The following is an 18,714-nucleotide window of genomic DNA, read 5'->3' as shown; positions in this document are numbered from 1 at the left end:
ATAAAATCAAACCTGGAGCCAGGTACTGGGGTGGACACTGGAAGATCAGAGAAGCAGAACAAGCCACAGCTTCCTCACCTCGCCAATTCCTCAGCTGATCCTGTTTCCTCAGACTGGAAGCCTCTGTGTCCTAATCCAAAATGGATCTCAGCTGAACTGCTGCTCAAAAGCCTAAAAGCTTAACCAGCTCTAGTTCCTGGTCCTCACGCCTTAAATACCTTTCTGCCTCCTGCCATTACTTCCTGGGATTAAAGGCGTGAGTCACCATGCTTGGCTGTATCCTTGAACACACAGAGATCCAGGTGGATCTCTGCCCCTGGAATGCTAGGATTAAATGCGTGTGCTACCTCTGCCTAACCTCTATGTTTAATATTGTGGCTGTTCTGTTCTCTGACCCCAGATAAGTTTATTAGAGTGCACAATACTTCAGGGAACACAATACCACCACACTTTTATGCTTGTGAGTCAGTTTCCTTGTGAAGTTATCCATTTTTATAAAATGTCATACAAGGTTATCATTGGGAACAAGGAGGTAACACACTGCATGTTTTGCTGTTGTATGTGAGTAATCAGTTACCAACAGAGGTGATGCAATTGCTCACCTGTACATCTGTTATTTATATTATGGTTTTTGTACTGAAGAGTTAACAGTAAAGCTTATGATTTATGCAGTTATTCACAATTAATAAGCATACTGCGGGGTGGGAGAGATGGCTCAGTGGTTAAGAGCACTTCCAGAGGTCCTGAGATCAATTCCCAGCAACCACATGGTGGCTCACAGCCTCCTGTTATGAGATCTGGTGTCCTCTTCTGCTGTAAGGACACATGCAGGCAGAATACTGTATACATAATAAACAAATAAATCTTAAAAAAATATTAAAAAGAAAGAAAAAGCATACTGCGATCATTGAAGTTCGAACTGTGTGAGGAGATTGGTATCTGTAAGATCATACTGAGCACGCCTGTTTTGAGACACCTTAATATGGTATATTATATGACACAGTAACTAATCTGGCTTCTTGCCTCTTCAGGCTCCTCTTAGGGCCATTTTTAAAAAATTATTTTAGATCTACTCATTTTACTTTGTATATATGAATGTTTGGCCTGTGTGTCTGGTGCCTGTGGAGGCCAGAAGAGGGCATCAGATCCCCTGGAACTGGAGTTACAGATGGTTGTAAGCCACCATTGGGTGCTGGGACTCAAACCTGGGTGTAGTTGGAAGTTTTCCTGTGTCCTGGCTGGCTGGCGGTCGGAAAAATCTCTCCCACTTGCATCCCCCAAGTAAACACACAGAGATTTATATTAATTAGCTCAGGCTTATTACTGACTAGCTCTTACACTTAAATTAACCCATAATTCTTATCTATGTTTAGCCATGTGGCTTGGTACCTTTTCTCAGTTCTACCTTGTCATCTTGCTTCCTCTGTGTCTGGCTGGTGACTTCCTCTTCCCAGCCTTCTTCTCGTCTGCTTACCCTGCCTATACTTCCTGCTTGGTTACTGGCCAATCAGCATTTTATTTATTAATGAATCAGAGCAACACATATTCACAGCATACAGAATGATATCCCACAGCATCTGGGTCCTCTGATGAAAAAGCAACAAGTGTCCTAAACCTCTACTTTGTGGAAACTGTGTGCAGACCATAGGCATACAGTGCTGTCAAGTTTGAATTCCCCTATCTCTTTCCCAGTTCCTCGTTCCTTTCCCTACCTTCTTCTGTTGGTTTTGCTTTATCTAATCATTAAGTTTTTCTACAGCATTTGAGTTCTCTTTCATAATACCAAACACGTGTTCACATTGTATTACGCTCATTTATTGAACTTTCACTGCCAGACTGATCTCTGTGTTACTAGAGACCATGGTAGTGATGTACTCTGTTATATCCCCAGAGCCCAACACTGTCTAACACAAAGTAGGCACTTGGAAAAATTAATTTTGATGATCATCATAATTTTGGTGAAATGTGAGAATAGAAGGTATTCTGGAAGAATGAATTCAGACTACTTAAACTTAACATAGAAATGAAACTATGAAATGTTGAACTTAATTTCCTCCTATACTTAAATGAAATTGTATATTTGGTAATATAATTCTATTATTTATATTATATCTAACAAATATATTACAGAAAGTTAACTGATTGGAAAACTTAAAATTGATTTTGATTAATAGGTAGATCAATAAAGGAATCACTTTTAATGTTATACATTTCTTTGGTCTGATCATTTTTATTTATTTCTAAGGTATCTTCATGTCTTAATGATCTTCTGGTCATTTGTTGCTGGAGTTGTGACATTCTACTGTTCATTAGGACCCGATTCTCTCTTACCAAATATATTCTTCACAATAAAATACAAACCTAAGGTAAAATTGTGTTTTTTTTTAAGTTAAATTTTTTTAAATATATGTGTGTACATGGTATGTCTGTGTGAGCATACATCACAAGTGTGAATACTCCTAGAGGTCAGAAGTGATTGTTAGATTCCCTGGAGCTGGAGTCACAGGCAGTTGTGAGCTACTCAATGTGGATGCTGAGAACTGAACTCTGGTCCTCAGGAAGAACAGCAGGCGCACTTACTGCTGAACCCTTTCTCCAGCCTTGTGATTTTTAATTTTATTTATTTATTTATTTATTTATTTATTTATTTATTTATTTATTTATTCATTCATTCATTCATTCATTTATTTATTTATTTTGGTTTTTCGAGACAGGGTTTCTCTGTGTAGCTTTGCGCCTTTCCTGGAACTCACTTTGTAAACCAGGCTGTCCTCGAACTCACAGAGATCTACCTGCCTCTGCCTCCCGAGTGCTGGGATTAAAAGCATGCACCACCACCGCCCAGCGCTGTTTAGTCTTAAAGCAATGATTTTCAAAAACCTACCTGTTATTATTTTATAATGGAACACATGAAGTCCATAGAAAAAGTTTAAAATGAGCGTTATGTATATTTATATATATGTGCATGTATAAATGCATAGATACTTATTTTAAGTTGATTGTATTTTTTTGGTGCTAAAGATTGAACCCAGTCCCTTGCATGTAATTCCCCACTGAGCTGCATCTTCAATCATAGTTGTAAGGCTTACAGTTCTAATAACAACTGTAAAAAGGAAATACAATCTTCTCAGAAAGTTGCAGTTCTCAATGTCAGCTTGTCCCCTGGGTACATGTTAACCACAAGGGCAATTAGTTTAGAACAGACGTTTTCAAAGCTGGTTGTACAAGAGACACCCCCCCCCCCCCCCCCCCCCCGCGCTTGGGCATAATCAACAATCTGAATTGTTGGGCCTTTCCCCCAGATTTTGATTAAAAAGTTCTAGGCTACTGCCCTGTAAATAGTGTTGTTAAAAGCTTTTCACATAGTTCTGAAGCACAGACATTTAAGGAATTCTGGGTTCAATAATAATCCAACCCTGTTAATTCTCATTCTTTCTGTCTCTGTCTCTGTCTCTGTCTCTGTGTGTGTGTGTGTGTGTGTTCTCACAGGCTAAGGATTGAACTCAGAGCCTTGTGCCTAAGCAAATGTTCTAGCATTGAGCTAACCCCAACCCTCCAATCCTGTAAATCTCTTAAATGAATATATGTACAATAGAAAACAAAAAATAATTAGGCAATTTGCTTAGCCAAAATAATTTGTATTTCTGAAATTTAATAGTGGTAGTAGTATATTAACTCTGTCCTCTGTAAGGCAAAATTCTGACTTTTAAAATTCTGTCCACAGGTCAGGATTTAGTGAGATACCCTTTTCCCCCTCACCGATGAAGAGAAAGCATGGGGCTTTGCACCTACTATTCCAGTGCTGCCCTTCAGAGCTGTGCTCCACTCCCCTAGGGGGCTATCTTTGAATCATGGATTATGGTTCTTTAAATTGATACAGTCCCTCATTGTAGGTTTGTGGTATTTCTATGTAGAGGGAACACAGAAGTCTGGGCCGTATTTGGTCATGGCCCTTAGGATTTATCACATGCCTTCCCCCTCATTGAAGCCAAGCTTTGGGAGAAATGGAGAAGAATGTTTTTTTTTTCTTTTTCCTATATTTTTTCAATTGAAGACACAGTCAAAGATAGATTTATTTATTTGTTTATTTGTTTGTTTATTTATTGTTAAAGATAGGGTCTCATGGGCCTTAAATTCTAGATCCTTGGCCTCCCCAGAGTTGGAATTATAGGCATGTATTACCATGCCTGCTAAGGGAACCTTTATTTTTGGTTCCCACTCTTACCTTTCTGGTGATAGGCATTGAACTTATGCCACAGTATATGCTAGAAAATTCTCTACTACTGGACCACTGAGTGGTTCATACACCCCAGGCCCAACTTAGGTATGGTAAAACATTTCATAAGGTGTTTTGTGTCCACTGGCAGTTAATTTAGCAGGTACTTATTACAAATAATAGTTTTAGTTTTGAAGCACCAAACAAAAAAAATTCTTTGAATGCTCTCATGGAGGGCAACAAAGCTATTGAAAATTGACTCTTCGTAAAAGAGATATTATGGAAACTAAAGACCAATCTCTTTTTTTTCTTTCCTTTTTTAGCAATTAGGACTTCAAGAGTTATTTCCGCAAGGTCATAGCTGTGCTGTTTGTGGTAAAGTAAAATGTAAACGACATAGGTAAGTTAAACTTTTTTTTTAAGTTGTGCTGTGTGTGTGTGTGTGTGTGTGTGTGTGTGTGTGTGTGTGTGGCCATGCTGTATGTCTGGAGGAGGTCGGAGCACAAGTCGGTTCTCTCATTCCACCTTTATCTGGGTTCTGAGAATCAAGCTCAAGTAATTGAGCTTCTAGGGCAAGTGCTTTTACCTAATGCTGAGCCACCTTGCTGCCCCTCAAGTTAAATGTTTTTATTTATTGATTTTTTAATTACATTTTATTACAAGTTATTATTTTAGTATAAGTGATTTAGTTGTTTGATTTACTTTAGGCCTTCCTTGCTACTTGAAAACTACCAGCCCTGGCTAGACCTGAAAGTTTCTTCCAAGGTGGATGCATCTCTCTCAGAGGTAAGTAATTTAACTAACATTGCCAAATATGAGCATGTATTATTTAAGGATGGGACTGTGTTCTGAAAATCATAGGCAGTTTTGTCCCTGTGAGAGCATCACAAAATGTGCTTGTACAAACTCTGATGGTAACTTCAGTCATTGCACAGGACTTCTTGATGCTGTCAAGAGTTATGCAAATGTGAGGGATTTGAAGCTGCTCCTGGCCTAACATGGTGTATATTGTTTTACAGAAAATTTTTTAATAAATAGGAATAAACTTTAAAATATAAAGTACAGTATTATTCTAATTTAATTTCTGTTGCTGTGATAAACTATCGTGACAAAAACAGCTTAGGGGAGGAAAGGGCTTATTTGGCTTACAGTTTCATGTTCTAGTCCATTGTTGTGAGAAAGTTAGGGCAGGATGTAGACATGTGGATACTTGCATGCTTGCTTCCAGCTAGCTCTTTCCTCTTACACTATTCAGGAGCCCCTGACTAGGGAATGGTGCTGTCCATAGTGGCCTGGGTCTTCCTATATTGATTAACCACTAAGACATTTTATATATATATACCGATAGGCCAACCTGATCTAAATAATTCCTATTTGAGACTTTCCAGTGATTCGGGGTTATGTGAAGTTGACAGTTAAAATTAAGTAGCACAGATATAAGCATAAAACTATATAAACATATACTATAAAGTGTAGTATGCCATAGATTATAAAGTATGAATAACATAGTAAATGTATTTATTATCAGTAATGTACTTATTATCAAGTGTTATATACTATGCATAATTGTATGTGCCATAGATTGTTGTAACTGGCAGCACAGTAGTTTTGTTTATACCTGAATTGCTGTGAACATACTAGCAGACATGTGTTATAGCAGCTGTGATACCCAGGAGGTGGAAACTTTTGTAGTCTTATGAGACCACTGTTAAATATGCCATTTGTGTTGGCTGAAATATTATTTGGTGCATGACTATATATCCAAATAAAAAATATTGAATACCAATAGAGAAAATTTCCTGATACTTTTATCAGAAAATCTAATCTTGATACACCTTATTAAGTTAGGCATGGTGAAAAAAAATTTTTGCTGGGCAGTGGTGGCGCATGCCTTTAATCCCAGCACTTGGGAGGCAGAGGCAGATGGATCTCTGAGTTCAAGGGCAGCCTGGTCTATAGGAGTTCCAGGACAGCCAAGGCTATAGAGAGAAACCCTGTCTCGGAAAAAAAACAACAAAGAGGCATGGTGTTTCATTCCTATAATTCCAGCACTTGGGAGGTTGAGGCAGTGGGATTGAGTTTGAGGCCAATCTGGGCTACAGAGTAAGTACAGAACCTGTCTTAAACAAACAAACAAACAAAAAACAAAAAATAAACAACAGCAATGAAAACAAACAAACAAACAAACACCACAACCACATCTTAATGTTTATCACCTAGTGAGTTCTTGGTTGGATAATGGTCATGAAGTAAACACCTTGAATATTAAGCTATTCTAATGTCAAATTTATATAGACATTTCAGTCAAGGAAACTACTACTGTAAGAGCGGGTGTCTTTATGATAGGGAAATAACCATTTGCAAAGGAACATTGAACTCTTAAGCATGTATCTTAATGAAGTATGACTCCAGTTTTAACACTGACTAAGCTATAGGGTAATGCTCTCTAGAAAGTTTGTATCCTATTCTAGTCACAAAGCTTCTATTTTGCTTTTCTTTCATACTTATTTATTTGTTTGAAAAGACATACCTTTTCTTTGCATCCAAGGTATTAGTCAAGTCCTTAAAGATAGGGAGTGTGGAGTATCTCACTTTTTCAACAACTGATTTGGAGTCACATAGGCGGTTGAGCAATGATAGATGATAGCTATGTACTGAACTACATTGAATGCTAATTAGTTCAAGAATAGCACCAGGCAGCTGAACCCTGGTTTATCCTTTATCTCATTTTGTGTGTGTTCTAAATGTAAGCTGCATGCATTGTCAAACACTTGGCATTTTTCATTTTTGTTGCTTCTTAGGCTTTTTCTGTTTCTTTGATTTGTTGATTTAAACTATGCAGTCCAGAGCTAGGAATGGAATTCAGTGGTAGTATGCCTATATACCATGTGCAAGAGCCTGGGTGCCATCCCTAGCATTGGGGAGATATTTATTGTGCTTTCAGTATGGCATTCACGACTACACATGTAGCATCAGTAAATACCTGAAGTGTTCTAGTACAATCCAAGATGTGCTAGACATAAATACATGCATACATACACACACATATACATATATATGTACATACATACTAGATTTTAAAGGCTTAGAAAAAATGTTAAATGTCTCTGTTATATTGATTAAAAAAAAATTTTTTTTTTCCGAGACAGGGTTTCTCTGTGTAATAGCCCTAGCTGTCCTGGAACTAGCTCTGTAGACCAGGCTGGCCTTGAACTCACAGAGGTATGCCTGCCTCTGCCTCCCAAGTGCTGGGATTAAAGGTGTGTGCCATCATCGCCCAGCTAAATGTTAAAATGATCATAGTTTTGGCTATATTAGGTTAAATAAAACAATTTCATCTATTTCTTACAACTAATTTCATCCAGTTCTTTTTACATTTTGAAAAACGTGGCTACTATTTAGAGAATTTAGACCACTTCACTCATTACAAAAATGAAAAAACTTAGGTAAAGCTCTTAACCCTATGTCTGTTGTGCTGGGGAGTTTTGTGAACTTGACAGAAACTAGAGTCATCCTCACTTGAGAATTTACCTACATCAGACTGACCTGTGGGTCATTTTCTTGATTGATGATTGATGTGGGAGGGCCCAGCTTACAGTATGTGCTGCTACCCCTGGGCAGGTGGTTCTAGGTTGTATAAGAAAGCAGACTTTGCAAACCATGGAGAGCAAGCCAGTATGCAAGAGTTTTTCATGGCCTTTGCTGTAGTTCCTGCCTCCAGATTCCTGCCTTGGCTTTCCTCTTGTTGAACTGTAAAGTGTTAGATGAAATAAACCCACTCCTTCCCCAAGTCGGTTTTGGTCTGTGTTTTACCACAGCAACAGAAAGCGTACTAGTATGGCTCACAGTATTGGTACATTTAAAATGATCTTGATAGAGACAGGAACTGGGGTAGCAGGCCTTAGGGGGTGAAAAGAGAAATGAGGTGCAATTGGTCCTTCTTTGCTAGAACTTCCATTTAGAGAGAGAGAGAAAGATGTTGGAGTTGATAGTGAAAGGTGCTGAAGATGATCTCTAACCTCCATGCACACAGACACACATGTAGTTGGTTGTGTTTTTACTCTTTGGCTCTTTGCTCTTTGGGGGCCCACCACCCAGCTACCAAATAGATATACACACAGAGGCTTATTCTTTCTTATGAATGTCTGGCCTTAGCCTGCCTTATTTCTAGCCAGCATTTCTTAAGTTATCCCATCTACCTTTTGCCTCTGGACTTTTATCTTTGTCTGTTCAGTATACTTTTCTTTACTTCCACTCCATGGCTTGCTGTGTAGCTGGATGGTTGGCCCCTGATGACCTCCTCCTTTTTCTTTCTACTCGATTCTGTCTCTCTTGTTCTCCTTCTATTTATTCTGTCTTCCTGCCAGCCCTGCCTATCCTTTCTCCTGTCTTGCTATTGGCCGTTCAGCTCTTTATTAGACCAATCAGGTGTTTTAGACAGGCACAGTAACATAGCTTCACAGAGTTAAACAAATGCAACATAAAAGAATGCAACACATCTTTACATCATTTTATTAAACAAATGTTCCACAGCATAAGCAAATATAACACATCTTAAAATAATATTCCACAACACACACAAAGAAAAAAGTCAGGTCCAGTTTAGTTCTTATCCAGTATTTTATATAGCTGTTAGGAAATCATGCTGGGCATGGTGGTGTGTACCTTTAATCCTAGCACTTGGGAGGCAGGGGCAGACATATTTCTGTGACCTCCTTAGTGAGTTCTAGGAATATATAGAGAGACCCTGTGTCTCCAAGAAAAAGAAATCAGAAGGCTTCAGATTATTTGAACTTGGAAGCTAATGATTTTCAAACTGTGTGACTAGAGCTTTAGATGTGACTTACGGTGTAGCAGGAAGTGAAAAGGAAGGAAGTGGCTGTGGTTGCTGGCATGTAGGCTCTCCAGAATTAGCACAGCCATTTTGCTTTTCAGGTATTTTGGTTTGGTATAATCCATTGAGGGTTTCATAGGGAAGTGTGTGGTGAATGCATGTTTTAGATCACTGGTACATCTGGAGGCTAGAGGGTAGCAAGCTTGGAAGCAGGGAGACTAGTTGAGAGTCAGCTGCTGGGAAACAATTCAAGCAATGGAGCCACAGAAGAGAGCTGAGGGTTTAGTGACCCCCCCCCCCCCCCCCCCCCCCCCCCCCCCCCCCCCCCCCCCCCCCCCCGCCCTAGTATAATTAATGTTTAGTTTTGGTAATTAAAAAAAAAAAAAACAAAAACAAATGATTTTAGCCTTACTGCTTAGAAATGGACATCTTTGGTTAATGATGCCAGGAAAGGAAATGGCAAATCTTATTTTTTTTCCTTTGAGACAAGATTTCTCTGTGAAGCCTTGGCTATCCTGGACCATCTGTAGACCAGACTGGCCTCGAATTCATAGAGATCTGCTTGCCTCTGCCTCCCGAGTGTTGGGATTAAAGGTGTGGGCCACCACCTCCTGGCTGGCAAATCATTTTTGAAAGATACATTGTGTCTTAGGGTTATTATTGCTGTGATGAAACAACATGATTAAAAGCAAGTTGGGGAGAAGGGTTTATTTATTTGGCTTATACTTCTATATCACTATTCATCACCAAAGGAAATTAGGACAGGAACTCAAGTAGGGCATGGACCTGGAGGCAGGAGCTGATGGTGAGGCCATGGAGGGGTGCTATTTCCTGACTTGCTGCCCCTAGCTTGCTCAGCCTGCTTTCTTATAGAACCCAGGCCTACCTGCCCAGGGATGGCACTACCCACAGTGGGCTAGGCCCTTTCCCATCAATCACTAATTAAGAAAATGCCCTACAGGCTTGCCTGCAGCCTGATCTTATGGAAGCATTTTTTTTTTCAATCTCTCTTTCCTTTTCTTCTCTTCTTTTTTCTCTCTCTCCTTTCCTAGTTTTTTGAGACAGAATTTCTCTGTGTAGCCCTAGCTGTCCTGGAACTCACTATGTAGACCAGGCTAGCCTTGAACTCACAGAGATCTGCCTGCCTCTGCCTCTCAAGTGCTGACATTAAAGGCGTGAGCCACCACAATCATAACGTCTCTAGTTGACATAAAACTAGCGAACACACATTGCTTCCTCTTCTCTCTTGCTTTTGTGAGTTACTGCACAATGCTGCAACTCCTTGTTAAAGTTACAACATGCAGCTCCACTCAGACCCAAGAAATGGAATATTTAACTGAACCTAGGGGTCTTTTGATCTGTTATCTTATATACTGGTTTTAAGTATATAAGCTGAAGTTTTCAGAAAGTGAGTGCATCCATATAAGTATCATCAGAGCAAGAAATAAAACATTAGGAGTGTCCCAGATTTTCCCTTCATGCCCTTCAGTCACCATTGTTCCTTCAGAGAAAATCAGGGACACCTGATTTTGATTCTCTGTGTAAATCTTATGTACTGTTTTTTTTTTTTTTTGGTTGATCAGTTTTTGTTTTTGTTTAGTGAAACCAGTTAGGAACAATTCATTGAAAAAAGATTAAAAATTTATTATTGTGTGTATTATGTGCATGATGTGTGTGTGTGGTTTGTATGCATGGTGTATGTATATATATCAGGACAACTTTCTGGAGTCAGTTCTCTCCTTCCACCTTTTCATGGATTCTAGGACTCAAACTCATCTCACCATACTTACCCAAGTAAGTACGTTTACCTGCTTAGCCATCTTGATGGCCCTTGTTGAAACACTTTTGATTATGGAGATATTCAAGATATATGTGCCATTCTAATAGAAACTTCTTTTCTGGATTATATAATTTCAAATTTTTTCCCCTTCAGTTCTTATTGAGCCTCACAACCATGTAAAGTTGACATAAATATATTGTCAAGAAGTTTTGTCAGCTGGGCAGTGGCACAAGCCTTTACTCCCAGCACTTGGGAGGCAGAGGTAGATGGGTATCTGCGTTCAAGGCCAGCTTAGTATACAGAGCTAAATCCAGGACAGCCAAGGCTATACAAAGAAACCCTGTCTTGAACCCCTTGCCTCCCCAAAAAGGGGAGGTATTTGGTATAATAAAATTGGTTGTTGCTAATATATATCATTTAGTAGTATGGTTTATTTCCCTATAGTTAATTATTTTTCTTTAAAATTTTCTTGTGCAGGTTCTTGAATTAGTGTTGGAAAACTTTGTTTATCCTTGGTACAGGTATGTTTTTTTTTTTCCATAAGAGCTCCATCCCCTACTCCCCCTCCCCTGCCCCTAATATGGCCAATAGCATTAAATTAAACATGTTAATGATGTATTTTCTGTGTAAGCCAGGATATGTCAGTGACAATTAAGGCCAAATCTTTATTGTGGAGAGCTACATTGTGTGTTGTTGGATATTTACCTGTGTCTCTGATCTATTCCTGACCTATTTCCCATTAAATGCTGGTAGTACACTCTCTTTCAATCTGACTACCATAAAGACCCTCAGAAATGACCCAGTAATACCTGGAAGATTTAATTGGCTCCAATTAAGAATCATTTGTGGCATAGTGAAGCAAGCCTTTAATCATTGAACTTGGGAGGCAGGAGAATTACAAGTTTGAGGCCCACTTGGCCTATATAGGAAATCCTCTCTGCAACAAACAACAACAAAATTTTCTTATACAATTTTTCCAGGGGCTGGGGAGATAACTTAGTTGGTAAAGTACTTGCCATGCAAGTATGGGACCCTGAGTTTTATCCCCAGTACACAGGTAAAAAGCTTGGTGTGGTTCATGAATGCTTGTAATTCCAGTGCTGAGCGTGCAGAGACCAGAGGATCACTGGGGATCACTGGGGATCATGGGGACTTGGTTGTCAGACAGCCTAGCTTAGACTTGGTGAGTACTAGGTCCTAGTAAGGTGGATGATGCCTGAGGAACGGCCAGGGTTGACCTCTGGTCTCTGTGTACATATGTGCACACATGCATGCACAAACAGTTGCATATATAAACAGACAGGTACACACACACACACACACACACACACACACACATATATATATATATACACAAATTGAAAGATCATTTTAATAGATTCTCTGAAAAAATCGTGTTTCCCCCCACCCCAAGAAACTTTAGTGCATACAAGGTACATGAATGCTGTTTCTTGCAGGACATAGAAAACATTATAGTGCTATAAAAAGAAAAATGAGATTTTAATTTAGAGTCAGGCATCCAATTTAATGTCATTTGATTGATGCATGTTTCTTTAAGTAATCATTGTGTGTTTATTGTATTTGAACATATAAATCTGACAGTCTAATGATATACCTCACTTTTGCATTGATTCAGGTTCTTTTTGTATTTTCTAATTAAAAACATCCTACTATTTGAGTTCGTCCACAGTGTGTTAAGACTAATTTAATACAACAGTTTATATGCTATATTTTTTCTGAAAGGTATGCAATTTTTTCACACTTGCTTATTCGTGAATGTGCTACACATACAGTGTAGAGGTCAGAGGACAACCTGCCTGGGTTGCTTCTCTCTTCCTACCTACCATGTGGGCTCCAGTGGCTTGTTCCCTCACCTACTGAGTGGCCTCACCAGCTCTATAATTTTTTTTTCTTTACATTTGATTATGTTTTAAATGTGGAGTATTTGTCACTTAAACAGTGGTACTGATGAAACCTTTTGTAAACTGAATTTTTTTCTAAAGACTTTCTAAATCTCCTTTCTTTCATTGCCAAATTGAGACTTTTCCGACATAAAATCTTGTTGTATTTCTAAAGCGCATATAAGTAATGCTATAATAGCTCCTCTGAGTTGGCAGTGGGAGGCATGGTTGACACATTTGTCTTTCATGTTCTGCTTAGAGATGTCACAGCTCCATCCTCAAGTTCAGGATCTGGCCATTATTCACATCAGTCTTTCTTGTCTTTAGTTAAAAAATATGCTGTACTTCCTATAAGGACGTTAAAATTTCAGGAAAATTAGCCGGGTGTAGTGGTGCATGCCTTCAATCTCAGCACTCAGAAGGCAAAGGTAGATCTCTGAGTTCAAGGCCAGCCTGGTGTATATAGTGAGTTCCAGGACAGCCAGGGCTATGTAGAGAAATCTTGTCTCAGAAAAAAACAAAACAAAACAAAAAAAGATTTCAGGACAATGAAAAGTACTTCTTCCTGTGAAATTTGTAAGAATTTCAGTTTAACAATGTTTGCAGGATGGGGATGGGATGTAGCTCAATGGTTGAGTCTTTGCCTAAAAGTGAATTTTCAGTTTAGTTTTCTTTGAGCACCCCCTCTTTTTGAGAATTACACTACTATATAAATATTTTAAACTAACTTAAAATTTTGTATCTTATTATTTCTCCATCATTGATAGTTTTGTTTTCTTTGAAGTTTATTTGGTGATGCTTAGAAAATGGTCTTAGTGTGCATATATACAAGGAAATAGTTAATAGCGATTAGGATTTGGAGCTAAAATCATGAGTGATTTGTTTTCTTTTTTTATCCATTCTCTCTGTTCTTCAACAAAATATATTGTTTGTAAGTGAAAAGAGAAAATAGCATAAATACGTTTTTTTTTAAAAAAGGAAAATTATTTTCTTGGTTTCAACAAGATGAAACTGTATTTCTCAGAACTTCTGAATTTTTGCTTTTCTCCTTAATTGAAGGGATGTGACAGATGATGAATCCTTTGTTGATGAACTGAGAATCACCTTACGATTTTTTGCATCTGTCTTAGTACGAAGAATTCACAAGGTATATATGATTATAATGAGAAATTTGGGACATTATCATGACAATCTTATTTTTTCTCCTATAGTATGCATATTTGTTCTTTTTTTGTTTCTTAGATTAAAAGTTGATTAATCACTATTGGTCCCTTGGTCAGTTTTGCTTCCTTTGATACTTGATTTTCTTGATTTGTGGAATTTAAAATGAAAAGACAACTGTAGAAAACAGTGTCATGTTTTATTTAAATGAATTTATGTGAATTGCAGTGATTAAGATCTACCTCCTAAAATATTTTTGAGTGATATTTTGTCTGTTTAGGTTTTGCATATATATGTATGTAGTTTGTTGGCTATAAACAGTACTTCTCTACTGCTTTGTCAGTTCACTGGGATTAAACATATAAACAATGTATAGAATGTAAATATATACTATTAATTAACAAAATAAAGTTTAACCATGTTAAATGTTTCTATATCCACTTGATTCAATGAGTTTACAAAAGAAAAATATAAAATGGCTTGCGAACAATTGGAAACGTGTTGTTGTACATCAAATATAAGTTGCAATGAGGTACTGTACTGTTCTTTTACCTGTCAAATTGGAAAGATGAGAAAAGAGATTAATATCCACTAATTCTGATTGTGGGGAAATAGGCAAGCATGTGAAATTCAAATTGGCATGCCTTCCAATTGACATGCCAACATGGATGGAGGAACATTTCACAAGGCCCCACCCCTAGATGAAGAGCTATACACAGTCAGTGGCTGCTGAGGCGTGGGAGAACCAGTTCTTCCTCCTTCTCCTCTTCCTCCTCCTCCTCCTCCTCCTCCTCTTTTCTTCTTCTTCCTCATCCTCCTTTTTCCTTCTTTTTTTTTCTTGTTTTTTTTTTTCCTTTTTTTTTTTCAGGGTCCAGACACCAATCCTAAGGGGTCATCCCTAAACACATGCAAATAAGGGGCAACACTAATTAGACTCCATAGGTGGTGTATGCATATGTACACACACACACACACACACACACACACACACACACACACACACACTCACAAATAAATACAGAAGAGGGTCTTGAGTGTGAGATGGTAGGGGGTAATCAGGAGTTGGAAGAGGGAGAGAAGGATACAAATACAGTCTATGTATGTATGTATGTATGTATGTATGAAATTCTCAAAAGAAAGTTAATATTGAATTGATGAAAAAAAGTTTGGAATAGTAAAATGATGAAAGTTCAATAGAATATTTTTGAAAAATCACTTGTTTATTGTTTGTATATTCTGGGTAACAGGTGAAGTTATTAAAAGAGAAATGAGTAAAAGTTGAATTCCACACATGCACAAATTGGTGTGTCCTTACTTGAGGGAAGTTTAGTATTAAAATAATACACATTTTTGTTAGCGCTAGAAATTGAACACAAGGCCTTGCTCATGCTAGCCATTTACTTTGCCATTAAGATCTATTCCCCAGTCGTTTATTTTTTGAGACAGGGCCTTGTTCTGGCATTCAGGCTGGCTTTGAACTTACATGTAACCTAAGGTGTGGCCTTAGACTTAAGATCCTTCTGCCTTTGCCTTCCAGATATTAGGATTACAGGTATGTGCCACCATGCCTGGCTGGGGTTGATAATCTTTTAAGACGTCTGGGTTTTTGTTACCATTTTTTTTTTAAAGACAGGGTTTTTCTATGTAGCCCTGGTTGTCATGGAACTAACTCTGTAGACCAGACTGTCCTCGAACTCACAGAGATCCGCCTGCCTCTGCCTCCCGAGTGCTGGGATTAAAGGCGTGTGCCACCACCGCCTAGCATGCACTCTATTTTTATAACAATTTTATTGATATATAACATATGTAATTCATCCATATAAAGCTTAGGATTCAGTGGCTTTTCACAGCCTATTCAGAGTTCTGCATATGTCACTCATATAATCAATTTCAGAATATGTTTGTTATCTGAAAAGAGGCCTTGTACCTGTTCACCATAATCTCCTATCTGCTCACCTAGCCAGCAATCATTTTGCTGCCTGTCTCGATGTCTCTGTGGATATTTGATGAAAATAGAATCTTTCATTTTGTTTTGTTTTTTTCTAGACAGGGTTTCTTTGTGTAGTTTTGGTACCTGTCCTGGATCTCACTTTGTAGACCAGGCTGGCCTCGAACTCAGAGATCTGCCTGCCTCTGCCTTCTGAGTGCTGGGATTAAAGGCGTGTGCCACCACTACCTGGCGAAAATAGAATCATTTGATACATGGCTTTTTGTGACTGATTTCATTCTCTTGGTATAGTGTTGTCTAGATTCATTTATATTGTCATATTGTAGCATATATCTGCACTTCAGTTTCATAATTTATTCATCATTTTCAGTTGATGGATATTGGGTTATTTTCAACTTAAGTCTCATGAAGATTTATATTTAGTAGTTGTATTTTTATTTGTCTTGAGTCTGTGTTTAAGAGTAGAATGAGCCGGGCGGTGGTGGCGCACGCCTTTAATCCCAGCACTCGGGAGGCAGAGCCAGGCGGATCTCTGTGAGTTCGAGGCCAGCCTGGTCTCCAAAGCGAGTTCCAGGAAAGGCGCAAAGCTACACAGAGAAACCCTGTCTCGAAAAACCAAAAAAAAACCAAAAAAAAAAAAAAAAAAAAAAAAAGAAGAGTAGAATGAATTGCTTGGTGAGATGAGACAGAAGCTCTTGGTTTCATCCGTTGTTTTCCGAAGTGGCTGCACATTTGCATTGCCACGCCTGTGTGTGAACATGCCCCTTTCACTCCCTTGTCAAAATTATCCTCACTCTCTTTTGTGATTTGCACTCTTTTTTAAGGCAGGTTCTCCCTAGATGTTCCAGGCTGGCCTTAGACTTGTAGATTTTAGCCTCTCCCTGCTGGGATAACTGGCATGCCCATCACACCCTCTTTATCACTGTTTCTGCTTATCTAGCCTGGGTGAGTGAACGCTTTGTGACTGGTTTGAATGTCCCCGATGCCAGGGATGCTGGGCATCCTTCCATTTGCTTATCTGCTGTTGCATCTCTTCTTTGAAGAAATATCCACTCAAATCTTGTGCCTCCTAGTGTTTAAATTTTTATTTTTTTATTTTTTTTTAATTTAATTTAATTTTATTTATTTATTTTTTTGGTTTTTTCGAGACAGGGTTTCTCTGTGTAGCTTTGCGCCTTTTCTTGGAACTCACTTGGTAGCCCAGGCTGGCCTGGAACTCACAGAGATCCACCTGGCTCTGCCTCCCGAGTGCTGGGATTGAAGGCGTGCGCCACCACCACCCGGCTTAAATTTTTATTTTAAGTAGACAGTTTAAAGTATATGTATTTTGTGATACAAATGATGTTAGGGTATGTCAGTACAGTGTGGAATAACTAAGACAAGCTAGTTAACATGTCCACAATCTCAGATACTTAACTTTTTTCTTTTCCTTTCCTTTTCTTTTTTTTTTTTTGTGGTGAGAGCAGTTTTGAAATGTGCAGTCTCTGTTATTAATTATATCCCACTTCACTCTTCTTAGATCTAGCCCTTTTCAGCTTTGTTCTAGTATTATAAAAGTGTTCTTGCCGGGCGGTGGTGGCGCACGCCTTTAATCCCAGCACTCGGGAGGTAGAGCCAGGTGGATCTCTGTGAGTTCGAGGCCAGCCTGGACTACCAAGTGAGTTCCAGGAAAGGCGCAAAGCTACACAGAGAAACCCTGTCTCGAAAAACAAAAAAACAAAAAAAAAAAGCATTCTTACCATTTCAACTTAGTAATTATTTTTAAGTTTTATTTATTTTTTTGTTCATTTTTCTAGGTGGATATTCCATCTATTATAACCAAGAAACTATTAAAAGCGGCAATGAAACATATAGAAGTGATTGTTAAAGCGAGACAGAAAGGTAATCCAGCTCTATGTAGTTTGAGTGATTTTGTTTATGCATCAGCTTCCATTTAAAAGTATATGAGTGCTGGCACCCTTACTACTGCTCTTCACAGATGCTTTAAGAATGGCCTTATTAAAAAAAAAAAAAAATCAGGGGTTTGCAGATTTAGCTCAGTGGGTAGAGCCCTTGCCTAGCAAGTGCAAGGCCCTGGGTTCGGTCCTCAGCCCCGAAAAAAACAAAACAAAACAAAAAAACCCAACCAGTTTGAATGATGGTCTGCTCTTGTCGCTCGTGTTTCTTTCCTGCTTCTATGACTTTGGCAGTTTCAGACTATTCTTCTCATCCTCCATATGACTACTGTGTATCCTGTTTGTTTCTCCATATCATAGTTCTTCTGTTAATTTATTTTATGTGTATTGGTGTGAAGGTGTCAGATCCCTGGGACTGGAGTTATAGACAGCTGTGAGCTGTCATGTGGGTGCTGGGAATTGAACCCGGGTCCTCTGGAAGAGCAGCTAGTGCTCTTAACCTCTGAAACGACTCTGCTTTGGCATCTGTAGGCCTTTTGCTGATGTGATTTACACCAAGCCTGTGTTAAATAAGTGTTTTCTGATTGAATGAAGGAAATCTTGAATAAGGACTTTTCTTGCTCTAAAATCAAATTTAAAATGTCCCCTTTAACAGTTTGCACTTGCTTCTGTGTGAGACTTAGATTTTTCCATATTTAGTATTCTTCATCAGTGCTTTCTGAAATGCATTATGCAGAGCAGAATGCCATTCTGCATAGGTGGCTATATAAAAACAGATATTGTGATCATATTTTTTGGTATTACTATTTGTATTCACTTCTAAAAATTCCCTGTAAGCAAAAGCTCTGAATAATCCTACAGTGGAGAAACAGTGTGACCTTATTTGAACATGGAGCCACTTTTCCATCCCTCATAATCTCAATTAATAGAACTAGTACACATTTTGGGAAATTGTGCTGCAATTAGATTTGAGATTAAA

At 38.4% G+C, this 18,714-nt stretch overlaps 1 protein-coding gene across 3 annotated transcripts in view; it reads left to right on the top strand.

The window, feature by feature from the left end:
• Snx14 (sorting nexin 14) overlaps positions 1 to 18,714 on the top strand; it is a 67,437-nt gene that overhangs the window by 15,148 nt on the left and 33,575 nt on the right. For all 3 annotated transcript variants that reach the window (XM_052716197.1, XM_052716188.1, XM_052716181.1), the window contains exons 2-7: positions 2,246 to 2,366; positions 4,540 to 4,616; positions 4,924 to 5,002; positions 11,308 to 11,351; positions 13,791 to 13,878; positions 17,637 to 17,721. In XM_052716197.1, coding sequence (XP_052572157.1) covers positions 2,246 to 2,366; positions 4,540 to 4,616; positions 4,924 to 5,002; positions 11,308 to 11,351; positions 13,791 to 13,878; positions 17,637 to 17,721 — 494 coding nt within the window. The remainder of the gene's footprint in view (positions 1 to 2,245; positions 2,367 to 4,539; positions 4,617 to 4,923; positions 5,003 to 11,307; positions 11,352 to 13,790; positions 13,879 to 17,636; positions 17,722 to 18,714) is intronic.

Source organism: Peromyscus californicus, unplaced genomic scaffold, assembly GCF_007827085.1.
Source record: "Peromyscus californicus insignis strain IS unplaced genomic scaffold, ASM782708v3 Scaffold_11__1_contigs__length_118956290, whole genome shotgun sequence".
NCBI lineage: Eukaryota > Metazoa > Chordata > Mammalia > Rodentia > Cricetidae > Peromyscus > Peromyscus californicus.
Note: the sequence above shows the minus strand (reverse complement) of the source record. Positions and strands in the feature narration are given on the sequence as shown.